General features: G+C 42.7%; 1 protein-coding gene across 1 annotated transcript in view; it reads left to right on the top strand.

The window, feature by feature from the left end:
• The window catches only part of fbxl13 (F-box and leucine-rich repeat protein 13), a 447,713-nt gene that overhangs the window by 35,523 nt on the left and 395,527 nt on the right, over window positions 1-16,663 (top strand). Inside the window, exon 6 of the mRNA XM_068059249.1 lies at window positions 8,531-8,685. Coding sequence (XP_067915350.1) covers window positions 8,531-8,685 — 155 coding nt within the window. The remainder of the gene's footprint in view (window positions 1-8,530; window positions 8,686-16,663) is intronic.

The raw sequence follows: 16,663 nt of genomic DNA, 5'->3' as shown, positions 1-16,663 counted from the left end.
TCACCTGTCTTCAGGTGTTTGTCCCTTTAAAGCAGGTTCTTAAAATGCTGATTCTGGCCTTTAGCACCAAGGATTGCTGAGTGGTCCTAGCCCCCCCATACAACTAGTTTAGTCACCAAAAATAACATCTGCATGAATGTCATAAGACTCCAATTTGCATAAGTTTATTAGTCTTCTCCTAGTGTTCAGGCAGCCACAGAAGCTGCGGACCCCAAGAAAGTGTTATTGACAGAAACAGGGCAATAAGTCTTAATCTGTGATTTTTGGAGTGCTATCACATTCTTTTCACTGCGCAGGAGCCTTCAAAATTCGCCCTGACAGGAAATGGAGTGCTGAGAATCTGAGCAAATTTCTTGCAACAGAAATGGAAACCAGCAGCAATCCAAAAAAGCACATATTATAATTGGGCAGCACTCTTAAGTTTATCAGTTCTCTTCTCCTCCCCGTCAACAAAGATTTGCATTCCTGTCTTCATCTCTCCTCTTTCCCCTCAGCAGATTCTGTTTCACCTATTTCTTTGGGAATTAGTTTAGTTTAGAGATACAGCACTGAAAGAGGCCCTTCGGCCCACCGAGTCTGTGCCGACCATCAACCACCCATTTATACTAATCCTACACTAATCCCATATTCCTACCACATCCCCACCTGTCCCTATATATTTCCCTACCACCTACCTATACTAGGGGCAATTTATAATGGCCAATTAACCTATCAACCTGCAAGTCTTTGGCATGTGGGAGGAAACCGGAGCACCCGGAGGAAACCCACGCAGACACAGGGAGAACTTGCAAACTCCGCACAGGCAGTACCCAGAATCGAACCTGGGTCCCTGGAGATGTGAGGCTGCGGTGCTAACCACTGCGCCACTGTGCTGCCTGTTGTGTCAAGCTGTCCCAATAAAGTCAAAAAACAAGTAGTAATTGCACAAGTTAAGTAGAAGCAATCATTACTATACTGAAGTACTGCAACAATATTCTGTTACCATAAATAATGTATGATGCAGAATTTTAGCACAAAAACGTACAAAAGGAGGTTACATTCTTCCTTTGCTCATGTTACATTGGGATAAGAATTAATTCACACAGTGCCACTTCAAGCAGTGCTTCGCAGACTTACATTGATTTCCAGGGACAAACAGTGCTGCTGAACACTACCTGCAAGGCCCAAGCAGGTTTCCTTATTAATATAATCGCAGAACGCCATGCATACTCCGCAGGTAGCAGCCCACGTTGCTGTCCGTGCCTGGGGTATAATCGATGTAGTCTGCATAGCACTGCTTGAAGTGGCGCCAGGTGAATGAATTTTTTCCCCCAATGTCTTTGGCTTTGAATAATGTTCTGTGGATCAAAGAATATTATGATTTCGTTTCTCAGAAGGTTGTTTGAAACCAGCCCTTGCAGTGCCAAATAGAACCTGTTTATTCACAGTGTGTTGCTATCTGTCAGCTGTGGCACGGTGTTAGTACTGTTGCCTCTGAGTCAGAAGGTTGTGTCTTCAAGTTCCACTCCAGAGATGGGCAGGCATGAAAATTCATGCTGCCAGCCAGTGTGCTGGTTTGCTAGCTCCAACCTTCCCCCGGGCCATATTCCTGGAGGTGGGATTGGTGTTGGGCAGGGCTACCCTGATAGTTAAAGACCTGTTGCCAGAAGCCAACTGGGGGCTAGGCCAGCTGTCTCGAGGTGGTCTCCTGGCAGCAGTCTTGGTGGGGCCAGCACTCTATGCAGGCTTTGAGGCCTTCCTCACTTGCTTGGCTTTATCGGCGGCCACAGGCTGTCCTGTGAAAGAATTCCCCCATACTGGTGGCCTGGCTGCTGAAAGCATTTTTAAATTAAACGTTGGAGAGAGGGTGCCTCAAAATGGAGGCGTCCTCTCTCTCTCTCTTACGTGAACTGCAAGCTGCTGTTTCTTCAGTGCTGGAGGGTCTCAAATTGACCCACCAGATTTGATCCCCTGTCCGCTGTTCTTAATTGGATGGCAAGCCTACCGGCTGGCCACTAATTGGCCAATTCAGGAAAAATCACTGCCGGATGACTGTTTCCCTATACAGTGTGGGGTTGTGACCCCCATTTGACCCAACATCAGGGACAAAATCCTGCCCTTGGGCACAAAAATCTAGGCATTTCAGTGCAGTAGTGAGGGAGTGTTACGCTGTCAGAGGTGCTGTCTTTTGGATGAGAAGCTAAATCAAGGCCCCGTCTGCTCTCTACCATAACACTGTTTCAAAAATGAGCAGGGGAGTCATCCCCAGTATCATAGCCAATATTTATCCCTCAATTAACAAAAAGACTGATAATCTGGTCATTAACACATTGCTGTTTGTGGGAGCTTGCTATGCGCAAAATGCCTGCCATGTTTCTTATATTACACCAGTGACTACACTTCAAAAGTATTTCATTGGCTGTAAAGCAGTTTGGGAAAGCCTGAGGTTGAGAAAGGTGCTATAAAATGCTACCCAAAATTAAATTTATCGGCTTCCCCTTGCTGACTGTGTAAGGTGTGCTGCATTTACTTTGTACGCATGATCTGTGACAAAATGCTCTCCTTGTGGAAGATCTGGGGTGCTGCAAGCTTTTTAGGTAGTTATTCTTTCTTTCAAAGTTGAAGCAAAAATCAGTTTAATGTGTTTATTGCTTTCCCACCTCCCCTCTTTTTGTCCACTGCTGAAAAAACGGGTGACATGCTGAGCTAAAAATTCCAGACTTTTGGGGGCACAAATTTAGTGGGAGTGGAGGGACAGGGATTTTGGGAGCAGAGAAGAAAGGAGTGGGGTATGGGGAGAAGGAGAAGGGAAGAGGCAGACAGGAAAGGGAGGGAGGGTGGAGTGAAAAGAGGTCATGGATAACAATGCAGGAATGTTAGCTCACTTTATGAGCTTGATTTCTAGCCCTCACTGGGGCCAGGATCAGAGGTGGATGGGCGCTAAAAATCTTGCTGCCGGTCTGCGTGCCGGCATCGCGGTTCCATCTAATTTCCGGGCCATTTTTCCGCATGCAGGATGTGGGGGCAGTAGGGCTACACACCCGCATGTGGTGGGTAGCTGATTAAAGTAGTTAACGACCTAATGCCTGTTAACAGAAGCCAACTGCCCGGGGCCAGTTTAACTGCCCGGAGACGGCTTCTAGAGAGTCTTGCTGCAAAAGCCATTTTTTGTTTTAAATTCAATAAAGTTGGAGAGAGGACATCTCCATCTTGAAGCGCCCTCTCCCTTACTTACCTGCCATCACAGCCTGCTGCTCCTTTTAAGCTGGAAGGCCTCTGATTGGCCCTGTAGTTTTGAGAGCCCAACCGCAGTCCTTAATTGGATGGCGAGCCTGCCCTCTAGCCATTAATTGGCCGCCGCAGGAAAAATCACATTGAAATAGTGTTTCACACAGAGTGCAGGCTTCTGATCCACATTTAAGCCTGACAGGAAAATTCTACCCTATGGCTCTATAATGCAGGAAATACTAAAACCAATTTTTTTATTCTTTCATGGGATGTGGATGTCGCTGGCAAAGCCAGCATTTGTTGCCCATCTCTAATTTCCCTTGACAACTGAGTGGTTTGCGAGGCCATTTCAGTGGGCAGTTAAGAGTCAACCACATTGCTGTGGGTCTGGAGTCACATGCAGGCCAGACCAGCTAAGGACAGCAGATTTCATTCCCTAAAGGACAGTGGTGAACCAGATGGGGTTTTATGACACTCGATATTTTTATGACACCATTACTGAGACTAACTTTCAATTGCAGATTTTTTATTAATTAATTGAATTTAAATTCCACCAGCTGCCCATAGTGACATTTGAACCTGTGTCCCTATGGCATTAGCATGGGCCTCAGGATTACTAGTTCAGTGACATTACCACTATGTCACAGTAGCAAAGTATAAGTAGAAAGTAGCAAATATAACCCCTCTATTCAAGAAGGCGGGAGGCAGAAAGTAGGTAACTATAGGCCAGTTAGCTTGTGTCAGTTGTGGAGAAGGTGTTAGAATCGATCTATAGCTGGGCACTTAGAAAAACTCAAGGTAATCGGGAATAGTCAACATGGTTTTGTGAAAGGAAAATCATGTTTAACCAATTTATTGGGGTTTTTTGAAGGAGTAACATGCACTGTGGATAAAGGGGAACCGATTGAAATACTGTACTTGGATTTCAAAAAGGCATTTGACAAGGTGCCACATAAAAAGTTATTGCGCAAAGTAGGAGTTCATGGTGTAGGGGTAACATGTTAGCATGGATAAAAGATTGGCTGGCTGGCAGAAAACAGAGAGTATGCATAGATGGGTCCTTTTTTGATTGGCAGGATGTGATGAGTAGCGTCCTGCAGGGGTCTGTGCTGGGGCCGCAACTTTTTTACACTTTATATCAATGACTTAGATGAGGGGAGCAATGGCATGGTAGCTAAATTTGCAGATGACTTAAAGATAGGTGGGAGTCTATGTTGAGAAGAGGACATAAAGAGGTTGCAGATAAGTTGAGTGAGTGGGCAAAAATCTGGCAGATGGAGTACAATATGGGAAAATGTGAAGTTGTTCACTTTGGCAGGCAGAATAAAAAAGCAGAGTATTTCTTAAATGGAGAACGACTGCAGAATTCCAAGGTGCAGAGGGATCTAGGTGTTCCAGCGCATGAGTTACAAAAAGTTAGTATGCAGGTACAGCAAGTAATAAAGAAGGCTAATGGAATGCTATCCTTTATTACAAGAGGAATTGAAAATAAAAGTAAGGATGTTGTGCTTCAGTTATACAGGGTATTGGTGTGACCACATCTGAATACTGTGCGCAGTTTTGGTCTATATATTTAAGGAAAGATGTGAATGCTTTGGAGGCGGTTCAGAGGAGGTTTACTAGATTGATACCTGGAATGAGTAGGTTCTCTTATGAGGAAAGGTTCGACAGACTGGGCTTGTTTTCATTGGAGTTTAGAAGAGTGAGGGGAGACTTGATTGAAGTATGTAAGACGCAGAATGGTCTTGACAAGGTGGATGTGGAAAGGATGTTTCCTCTCGTGGGTGAGTCCAGAACAAGAGGGCACTGTTTAAAAATTAGGGGTTGCCCTTTTAGGACGGGGACGAGGAGAAATTTTTTCTCTCAGACGGTTGTGCAACTTTGGAATTCTCTGCCTCAGAAAGTGGTGGAGGCGGGGTCATTGAATATTTTTAGGGTGGAGGTAGATAGATTTTTGTTAGGCAAGGAAATCAAAGATTATTGGGGGTAGATGGGAGTGTGGAATTCGAGACAGAAACAGATCAGACATGATCTTATTGATTGGTGGAGCAGGCTCGACGGGCCGAATGGCCTACTTCTGCTCCTAATTTGTATGGTCGTATGCCACCAATTGCTATGTTCATCCCAGAACAAATAACGATCAAATCTGGATCATTCTGGTCTGTATGAGTTAGAGCAAGATTTGTAGGACCCGCTGAAGGCGGGCATGTGGGTGCTTAAAAATTTGTTGGTTTCCCGGCTCCATCCTGCCCCAGACCATTTTCCTGGAGGTGGGATGGGGGTGCAGCAGGACTATCTTCCCGCAAGTGGCAGGTCACCAATTGAACTAATTAAGGCCCATTGTCAAAGGCCAACTGGGATTTTCCAGTCAGCCTCCAGGTGGCAGGGGCAATGCAGCTGCCTGGAGGCAGTTTCCTAGCGGCAGACCAGCAGGTCAGTGTTCCAGGCAGGCTTTGAGATCCTGCCTGCCTGACTGGATTCAGCAGCAGTCACAGACCGCCTCGTAGAGGGCTTCCTGCCACCCCACCACACTGCTGGCCTGGCTGCAAAGGCTATTTTTAACTTTAATTTTAAATTTAAATTTGAAAATGTTGGAGACAGGGCACCTCCATCTTTGGGCACCCTCTCCTGCACTTGCCTGCCATGGTATCCTGCTGCTGCTTTCAAACTGGGGAGCCTCCTATTGGCCCTCCAGCTTTGAGAGCCCCCCACCATCCTTAATTGGATGGCGAGCATGCGCTCTTGCCATTAATTGGCCACTTCTGGGGAAATGAAAGCTGAGTGACTGTTTCCTACATAGTGTAGGTTTCTGACCCCCATCTGAGCCTGACTGTTGGGTTCTGAAATAAAAGCAAATTACTGCAGATGCTGGAAATCTGAAACAAAACAAAAATTGCTAGGGTTCTGAAGCCTGCAGTAAAATCTTGCACTTAGTTACTGATAGTAACATTTGAAGAACTATTGGGAAAACTCATTTACATTTTTACTCAAAGTCTCTTCTGGTCTGAAGATGTGCTGAAACCATGCAATAAGCATCTGTGCATTGAAGGAAGAGGAGGACTGCTTTTGTGTGAGATCCTTTTTGATTTCTCTTTGTTTTCTGGTGATGTCCACTGCAGTACACAGTTTAGTTCTTTGATTAACATTTTCAGTCTACACATCTAATAGAATGCCAAAACCATTGGGAAGTTTTGATGGAGCTTAGCTGAAAATAGTTAAAAAAAACAACTGCTTTAAAGCTAAACAATGTAGGTCATATCATGCTAGGTTCATAGGAACTTAGGAACATAGGAGCAGGAGTAGGTCATTCAGCCATTGAGCCTGCCCCGCCATTCAATATCATCATGGCTGATCATCAACTTCAATGCCTTTTTCCCACATTATCCTCATGTCTCCTTATGTCATTTATATTTGGAAATCTGTCAATCTCTGCTTTAAACATACTCAATGACTGAGCTTCCACAGCCCACTGGGTTAGAGAATTCCAAAGATTCACAACCCGCTGAGTAAAGAAATTTCTCCTCATCTCTGTCCTAAGTGGCTTCCCCTTATTTTGAAATTGTGTCCCCTGGTTCTAGACTCCCCAACCAGGGGAAGCATCTTAGCTGAATCTACCCTGTCTATTCCTTTAAGTATTTTGTAGGTTTCAATGAGATCACCTCTCATTCTTCAAAACTCTAGAGAATACCGGCCCAGTTTCCCCAATCTCTCTTCATAGGACAGTCCCGCCATCCCGGGAACAAGTCTGGTGAACCTTTGTTGCACTTCCTCTATGGCAATAATATCCTTCCTAAGGTAAAGGGAGCAAAACTGCACACAGTACTCCAAAGCAGTCTAACCAAGGTTCTATACAATTGAAGCAAGTCTTCAATACTCCTGTACTCAAATCCTCTTGCGATAAAGGCTAACATACCATTAGTCTTCTTAATTGCTTACTGTACCTGCATGTTATCTATCAGTGACTTATTGACAAGGACACCCATGTCCCTTTGTACATCTACACTTTCTAATCTCTTACCAATTAAGAAATACTCTGCACATCTGTTCCTCCTACCAAAGTGGATAACCTCACATTTTTCCACATTATATTCCATCTGCCATGTTCTTGTCCACTGACTAAGTCTGTCCAAATCCCCTTGAAGCTGCTTTTCATATTCCTCACAACACACATTCCCATCTAGTTTTGTGTCATCCGCGAACTTGGAGATACTACATTTGGTCCCCATATCCAAATCATTGATATATATTGTGAACAGCTGGGGCCCAAGCACTGATCCCTGTGGTACCCCACTAGTCACAGTCTGCCAACGCGAGAATGGCCCATTTATTCCTACTCTCTGCTTTCTGCCTGTTAACCAATCCTTAATCCACACCAGTATATTACCTCCTATTCCATGTGCTTTAATTTTGCCAACCAACCGCCTGTGGGGGACTTTATCAAAAGCCTTCTGAAAATCCAAGTATACCACATCCACTGACTCCCTTTTATCAATTATGTTAGTAACATCCTCAAAAAACTCCAACAGGTTCATCAAATATGATTTCCCATTCATAAATCTATGTTGACTATGCCCAATCAGATCATTATTATCCGTGTCCATTTATCACATCCTTTAGAATAGATTCTAGCATTTTCCCAATGACTGATGTAAGGCTAACAGGTCTGTAATTCCCTGTTTTCTCTTCCCTCCCTTCTTAAATAGTGGGGTGACATTTGCGACCTTCCAATCTGCAGGCGCTGCTCCAGAATCTATAGAATTTTGGAAGATGATCACCAATGAATCCAATATCTCCATAGCTACCTCTTTCTACACTCTGGGATGTAGAATATCAGGTCCAGGGGACTTATCAACCTTCAGCCCCATTAATTTCTCCAGTACAACCCTCTAATACTAATTTCCTTCAATTCCTCATTCCCCCTAATCTCTTGGATCTCTAATTCTGGGTGATTTCTTGTATCTTCCTCAGTCTAGACAGACATAAAGTAATCATTTAGCCTCTCTGCCATTTCTCTATTCCCCATTATAAATTCTCCTGACTCTGCCTGTAATGGACCCACGTTTGTCAGCCAAACGTTTCCTTTTTATGTACCTGTAGAAGCTTTTACAGTCTGTTTTTATATTTTTTGCTAGCTTACATTTATATTCTATTCTCCCTTTCTTTATGAGTTTCTTCGTCCTCCTTTGCTGTATTCTAAAATCCTCCCAATCCTCAGGTTTACTCCTATTTCTGGTAGTGTTTGTGTGTTACGTTTTCTCTTATTCATTGCTAGATAAGTCCTTTGCAAGCATTTAAAAAAAAATTTCTGCCTTTTTTACTTCAGTGGATGGAAGATGTATATCAGAAACATAAGAAGACAGCAGATGAAAATATTACAAGATGCATTACAGGCTGACAATATGTATAGAATGAACAAATTAAAAGTGGCATTTAATACATGGATGAAATGGATGCAGTTCCAAAAGATGCAACAAACTTGTGAGTTGAAATACATTTTATACGATAAAGAACTGGAATTAATACACATCTGTCTGTACATATGTGCTATATTTTTTGTTTAACGATGGTGTAGTTTTGTGTTCAGCTATATCAAAATGTTTACTTAAAGTAAATCCTTAAATGAAAAGTATCATTGACCTTAGATGACAAGTACCTTTGATAGAAGTAAGGCATTAACATAGGATGGCAGTATAAGATCGGCAAAAACCTTAAGATTCTTTTTCTTACAATTTTATCCTTCCCCTTCTGTCCAGGGGGCTTTGACTTACCTCATTGTTGAGGTATGGCTACATGGGTGAAGACACCCTACAATGCTTTGATGACCATTTGATCACCCTCAAATGACCATGCATGAGCCGAGATGTGTGTGAGCAGGCCATTCAACAGTGAGACATATCATAATTTAGTAGATCCTGCTCTCATCTGGCGTGCACTTCCAGTAAACCAAAATGAAGATTCACAAGCACGGGGAGATGTGGCATAGTGGTAATGTCACTGGACTAGTAATCTAGAACCCAGGCCAGTGCTCTGGGGTGGCACAATGGTTAGCACTGCAGCTTCACAGCTCCAGTGACCCGGGTTCAGTTCTGGGTACTGCCTATGCGGAGTTTGCAAGTTCTCCCTGTGTCTGCGTGGGTTTCCGCCGGGTGCTCTGGTTTCCTCCCACAGCCAAAAACTTGTAGGTTAATAGGTAAATTGGCCATTGTAAATTGCCCCTAGTGTAGGTAGGAGAATGGTGAGATGTGGTAGAGAATATGGAGTTAATGTAGGATTAGTATAAATAGGTGGTTGTTGGTCGGCACAGACTCGGTGGGCCGAAGGGCCTGTTTCAGTGCTGTATCCCTAAATTATATAAATATAATACAATCTATTCACGTGCTTATACAAAATTAAATTCATCTGTTTCCCCTTGATGATTGTGTAAGTTGTGTAATATTTACTTTGTAAGCTTGACCTGTGACAAAATGCTCTTTGAGTGGAAGGACAACTGTGGTGGCAGGAAGATTTGGGGTGCTGCAAACCTTTTGAGTAGTTGTGGCCATGATTCTCTGAGTGTAAACATTGCAGAGACAACCAGGATCAATTACTCAATCCTTTGTGAGGCTTGGGTGCATTGAGAGGATATGCAGCCACTATCAGAGGCAGAACTCTCAGCATGGTTCTGAGTAATGAAACAGAGCTAGTAAGCAATCTAACAGCAGGGAAGATTTGGGAAACAGTGACAACAGCATAACAAGAGTCATTGTAAGAGGAGGAAAAACAAGTCAAGGACTGGGGAACTTAACTGGGGAAAAACACATTTAAAAAGTATTAAAAGGCACATTTCCCAAATAAAATGGAATGAAAAATTGTCAAATAGAACTGTAAATTACCAGTGTGAAATATTTAAACAGATGATGAAAAGGGTAAAAATCAAACGTATTCCAGAAAGGTGTAAAGGGTCTCTATCAAAGCCTAGATATCTATGAATAAAAAGAGCAATTAACTTAAGCCTGATACCAAAAAAACATTTTGTGCTTCCAGACAGGCGGCACAGTGGCGCAGTGGTTAGCACCGCAGCCTCACAGCTCCAGGGACCCGGGTTCAATTCTGGGTACTGCCTGTGCGGAGTTTGCAAGTTCTCCCTGTGTCTGCGTGGGTTTCCGCCGGGTGCTCCGGTTTCCTCCCACCTCCAAAAACTTGCAGATTGATAGGTAAATTGGCTATTATAAATTGCCCCCAGTGTAGGTAGTTGGTAGGAGAATAGTGGAGATGCGGTAGAGAATATGGGGTTAATGTAGGATTAGTATGGATGGGTGGTTGTTGGTCGGCACAGACTCGGTGGTCCAAAGGGCCTGTTTCAGTGCTGTATCTCTAAATAAATAAAAATAAATAAATAAAAAGAAAGCCAAGATGATAATGACAACAGCAACTTGCATTTGTATATTGCCTTTATTGTAGGAAAAAGTCCCAAGATGCTTCATGGAAGGGTAATCAGATCTAAATCGACACTGAGTCAAGTAAGGACATAATAAGAGGGGTAATATTAGCTAAATTTCCATCAAGGTCATGTTGTCAATGCAATCATTCATCCACAGTACCATGAATGGCAAGGACCTTGTTTGCAAGTGAATGGATATTCTGAAGGGAGATGCAGAAAGGGGCACTGATTGTGGATCCACTGACAGTGTCCATGGCGTCTGCGGTAGGAGGGATGAGCGAGATGGAAAAGAGATTGCAAGATTAACTCCCAGTGGGAGCTCCAATTTAAAACTCTCATCCTTGTGTTTAAATCTCTTCTTGGCCTTGCCCCTCCCTACCACTAGCATACTTGTCCTGCAACACTCCGAGAACACGCCCTTCACCTTTCCATTAGTAGATGTGCCTTCAGCTGTCAAGGCCTTACACTCTGAAATTCTCTCCCAAAACCTCACTACCTCTCCACCTCCCTTTTCTTCCTTTGAGAGCCTCCTTAAAACTCACCTCTTTGAATATAAGAATAGAAGAACCAGGAGCAGGCAATTCAGCCCCTCGAGCCTGCTCTGCCATTCAATACGATCATGGGTGATCTCATCTCAGCCTCAGCTCCACTTTCCTGCCCGTTCTCCAAACCCCTTCAACACATTACTGATTAAAAAGCTGTCTATCTCCTCCTTAAATTTACTCAACGTCCCAGCATTCACCGCACTCTAGGGTAGTGAATTCCACAGACTCTCAATCCTTTGAGAGAAGTAATTTCTCCTCATCTCTGTTTTAAATCTGCTACCCCATATCCTAAAACTATGACCTCTTGTTCTAGATTGCCCCACCAGAGGAAACATCCTCTCTACGTCTACTTTGTCAATTCCCTTAATCATCTTATATAGCTCAATTAGATCTCCTCTTGTTCTTCTAAACTCTAGACAGTAAAGGCCTAAACTGCTCAGTCTCTCTTCATAAGACAAACCTCTCAGCTCTGGAATCAATCTAGTGAACCTCCTCTGAACTGCCTCCAATGCAACTACATCCCTCCTCAAGAAAAGGGACCAAAACTGTATGCAATACTCCAGGTGCGGTCTCACCAATGCCTTGTACAGTTGCAGCAATACTTCCCTACTTTTATACTTTATTCCTTTAGCAATAAATGCCAAAATTCCATTTGCCTTCCTTATTACCTGCTGCACCTGCCAACTAGTTTTCTACGATTCATGCACAAGGACACCCAGATCCCGCTGCACCAAAGCATTCTGAAGTTTCCCTCCATTTAGATAATAATTTGCCTTTCTATTCTTCCGACCAAAATGGATAACCTCACACTTATCCATGTTAAACTCCATCTGCCAAATTTTGGCCCATTCACTTAACCTATCCATATCCATTTGAATGTTTCTTATTTCTTTATTGCAACTTAGTATCCCACCTATTTTAGTGTCATCTGCAAATGTGGCTATAGTACCTTCTATCCCTGCATCCAAGTCATTAATATAGATTGTAAATAGTTTGGACCCGAGGACCGAACCCTGTGACACCCCACTAGTTACATCTTGCCAACCAGAAAAAGACCCATTTATCCCGACTCTCTGTTTTCTGTTGGTTAGCCAATCCTCTATCCAAGCTAATAAATTAGAGTCATAGAGTCGTACAGCATAGAAACAGGCCCTTTGGCCCACCGCGTCCATGCTGACCATCATGCCTATCTATACTAATCCCACCTACCTACATTAATTCAATATCCCTCTATGCCTTGCTCATTCAAGTAGCTGTCCAGATGCCTCTTAAATGTTGCTACGGTTCCTGCCTCCATCACCTCCTCTGGCAGCTCATTCCAGATACCCACTATTCTTTGTGTGAAAAATTTACCCCTTTGATCCCCTTGCCCTTAACCCCATGTGATCTTACCTTGTGTATTAACCTTTTGTGTGGCACCTTATCAAATGCCTTGTGGAAGTCCAAATATACTACATCTACAGGATCCCCATTATCCAGTTTGCTTGTTACAGCTTTGAAGAACTCTAGCAAATAGGTCAAACACGATTTACCCTTCATAAAACCATGCTGACTCTGATGGATTGCGTTTTGACTTTCTAAATGTCCTGTTATTACTTCCTTAATAATGGATTCTAACAATTTCCCAATGACAGATTAAACTAACTGGTCTATAGTTTCCTACTTTCTGCCTCCCTCCCTTTTTGAATAAGGACGTTATATTAGCATTTTTCCAATCCACTGGAACTTTTCCGCATCCAGGGAATTTTAGAATATTATAACCAATGAATCCACTATCTCCACTGCCACTTCCTTTAAGACCCTAGGATGTAGGCCATCAGGCTCTGGGGGACTTGTCTGCCTTCAATCCCAATAGTTTGCTCAGTACTTTTTCCCTAGTGATGATGATTGTTCTAAGTTCCTCCCTTTCTATAACCTCTGCATTACCTGTTACCATTGGGATGGTACTAGTGTCTTCTACTGTGAAAACTGAGGCAAAATACTGATTTAGTGTCTCTACCATTTCTGTGTTCCCCATTATTAACTCCACAGTCATATCCTCCAAGGGACAAACATTCACTTTAGCTACTCTCTTCCCTTTTATATACTTATAGAAGCTTTTGCTATCCGTTTTTATATTTTGCACTAGTTTTCATTCATAATTTACATTTGTTCTTTTTATTACTTTTTTAGTAACCCTTTGTTGATCTTTAAAAGTTTCCCAATCTTCCAGCCTGCCACTGGCCTTTGCAATATGATATGCCTTAGTTTTTGTCTTTATGTTATCCTTAACTTCTTTGCTTAGCCATGGGTATTTTTCCCCCTCTTAGAATCTTTCTTCCTCTCTGGAATATATTTTAGTTGATGGAATTGAATATCTCCTTAAACATCTGCCACTGCTCATCAACTGTCCCACCTTTTGGTCTTCCTGCCCAGTCCACGAGGGCCAAATCGGTCCTCATGCCTATGTAATTACCTTTATTTAAATCCAGAACACTAGTGTGGGACTCCAGTTTCTCACCCTCAAACTGAATTTGAAATTCTAGCGTGCAATGATCACTCTTCCCTAGAGGTTCCTTAACTATGAGATCATTAATTAATCCCACCTTATTCGATAATACCAGATCTAGAATAACCTGCTCAATGGTTGGTTCCACAACATATTGCTCCAAAAAACAATCTCTAATACATTCAATGAACTCTGCCTCGAGGCTACCCTTGCCAATTTGATTAATCCAGTCCATATGGATATTAAAATCACCCATGATTATTGCCATACCTTTCTTACAAGCCCCCAGTATTTCCTGGTTTATACTGTGCCCTACAGTGGAACTACTGCTCCCACCAGTGACTTCTTTTCCTTGCTATTTCTTATTTCGACCCAGACTAATTCTTGATTTCCAGTGCCTATATCATCTCTCACTGCTGCACTGATCTCTTCCTTTACTAACAAAGCTACACCATCTCCTTTTCCTTCCTGTCTATCCTTCCGAAATACTGAGTACCCTTGGATATTCGATTCCCAAACCTGGTTTCTCTGCAACAACGTCTCAGTAATCGCCACTAAAGCATTGCCATTCATCTCTATTTACGCTGTTAACTCATTAATTTTATTCCGAATGCTTCGTGCATTCAGATACAAAGTTTAAGTTTGTTCTATTATCAAATTTTCCTACTCTTGTACAATTCCTTGGTGCAATATGACGTTCACACGTTCTTTCCCAACTTTTATTTTCTGGTAGCAATCAGCCTCATCACTAATGTGCACTCCTACCTTCTCCTTTAATTTCGACTTCTTAATTTTCTATGCAACTGAACTCTCCCCCCCACTGTTTAGTTTAAAGCCCTATCGACAGCCCTAGTTATGTGATTCACCAGGACTCTGATCCCAGCATGATTCAGGTGGAGCCCGTCCCATCGGAACAGCTCCCTCCTTCCCCAGTACTGGTGCCAATGTCCCATGAATTCGAACCCGTTTCTCCCACACCAATCTTTGAGCCACGTGTTTATCTCTTTAATCTTACTGACCCTGTGCCAATTAGCTCGTGGCTCAGGTAGCAATCCGGAGATTATTACCTTTTTGGTTCTGCTTTTTAATTTAGCCCCTAGCTGCTCATATTCCCTCAGCAGAACCTCTATCCTCATTCTACCTATATCGTTGGTACCTACGTGGACCATGACAACTAGATCTTTCCCCTCCCACTCCAAGTTCCTCTGCAGCCCAGATGAGATATCCTGAACCCTGGCACCAGGTAGGCAACACAGCTTTCGGGACTCTCAATCCTGGCCACAGAGAACAGTGTCTATGCCCCTAACTATAATATCCCCGATTACGACTACATTTGGCTTTTCTCCCCCCACTTGAATGGCTCCCTGTACCAACGTACTATGGTCAGTTTGCTCATCCTCCCTACAGTCCCTGCTCTCGTCCACACAGGGAGCAAGAATCTCGAACCTGTTGGACAAGGACAAGGGCTGAGGCTCCTGCAACACTATCTCCTGGATCCCTCTACCTGCCTCACTCATATGCCTAACAGTAAAGAAATCATCCTGTATTACTACAGAAGAGGATAGTCAGACAAGAGGCTATAAAAGTCACTAACAATTGAAACTAAATGAACACAGTTAATATTTTGAATCATTACTTCCTCCAAGTATTCACCAAAGATGAAATGAGCAATTTGCCCTCTCCAGAGATAACTAAAGTAACATCAGTGACTTCAGTATAAATGAAATGGAAGCCCTAAACCAGCTAACAGGCATCAAAACAAATAAATCACATAGATGAGCTTATGGAGGAGATTTTAAGGCACTGACAACTATTATGAGGGAATCATTGGACATTGGGAAGATAACAGTTGTTAGAAACAAGCCAATGTGGTCTCAAAACAGTTGCTTCTATTTGATGTACAAAAATGAAATTGATTATCAGGAGTAAACTTGATTTGTACAATTATAGTAAACAGTAGCCAACATGGATTCAGAAGGGGAAGATCTGTCTGACGAACCTCTTTGAAAAAGTGCCATCTCAATCAAACTGTGGAAAGACGCACAACATAGTGTACCAAAAAGCATTTGACAATATTCCACATTAGAAGCTATGATATCGAGGGAATAAAAACTGGTTAGGTTCTATAACAGCAGGGGATCTGCTCTCCCAGGTTACTGCCCACGTGTTAAAGTTGAAAATTACCCACTGTTAGTCAATCAAAATGTTGGGGATGCAGGGTGAACCCTGGGAATGTTTAAGAAACTTGTCTGTAGGGCAGAAACCAACACATACTCAGCGGAAGAGTTACGTTAGAGATGGGGAAGTACTGAGTGGGTGCCTAGGGCTCATTATTGGAACCACTACTGTTCCCTGGGATCAGAAATGCAATGCCAATGATCAAACTTACTGATGTTAGCAGATTAGTAGGGGTAGTGGAAACTGAGGAAGCAACTCAAAAATTACAGAATGAGTTGGACAAATTAAGTACATGGCCAGAACCAATGCAGATAAAATTTAATGTGGATAAGTGCAAAGTATTACATATAGGAAGGAAAAATAAGTGACACAAGTACTCCATGAACGGTGGTGAAATAACTAAGGATGCAGCTGGAAGAGACTTAGCAGTCTTAATAGATTTGCACTAAATATTTCCAATCAATACAACAACAATCAACAGAGCCATCAAAATCTATTGCCAAAACCTTAGAAATGTTATAGGAAATACTTATGAACCAGTATAGTACTCTGGTTAGATCACACCTTGAATACATCCAATTCTGGACCAATGAGAGACATTCAAGCACTGAATACAATACAGAGAAGGGCCACTAAATCTGTCATTACTGTTAGAGATCTGATGTATGAGGAAAGATTGCAGAAACATGACATTTTCAGCCTGGAACGGAGGCATCTGAGAGATCATTTGATAGAAGTATACAAGGTAGTTGAGGCATGGAAAGGGGAAATTCAGAATATTAAATTAAACTGTGAGATTAGGCCAAGGGGGCCTAGATTCAAACT

The sequence above is a fragment of the Heterodontus francisci genome, chromosome 27 (assembly GCF_036365525.1).
Source record: "Heterodontus francisci isolate sHetFra1 chromosome 27, sHetFra1.hap1, whole genome shotgun sequence".
NCBI lineage: Eukaryota > Metazoa > Chordata > Chondrichthyes > Heterodontiformes > Heterodontidae > Heterodontus > Heterodontus francisci.
The sequence above is the reverse complement of the archived record's forward strand: the minus strand, read 5'-3'. Positions and strand labels throughout refer to the sequence as shown.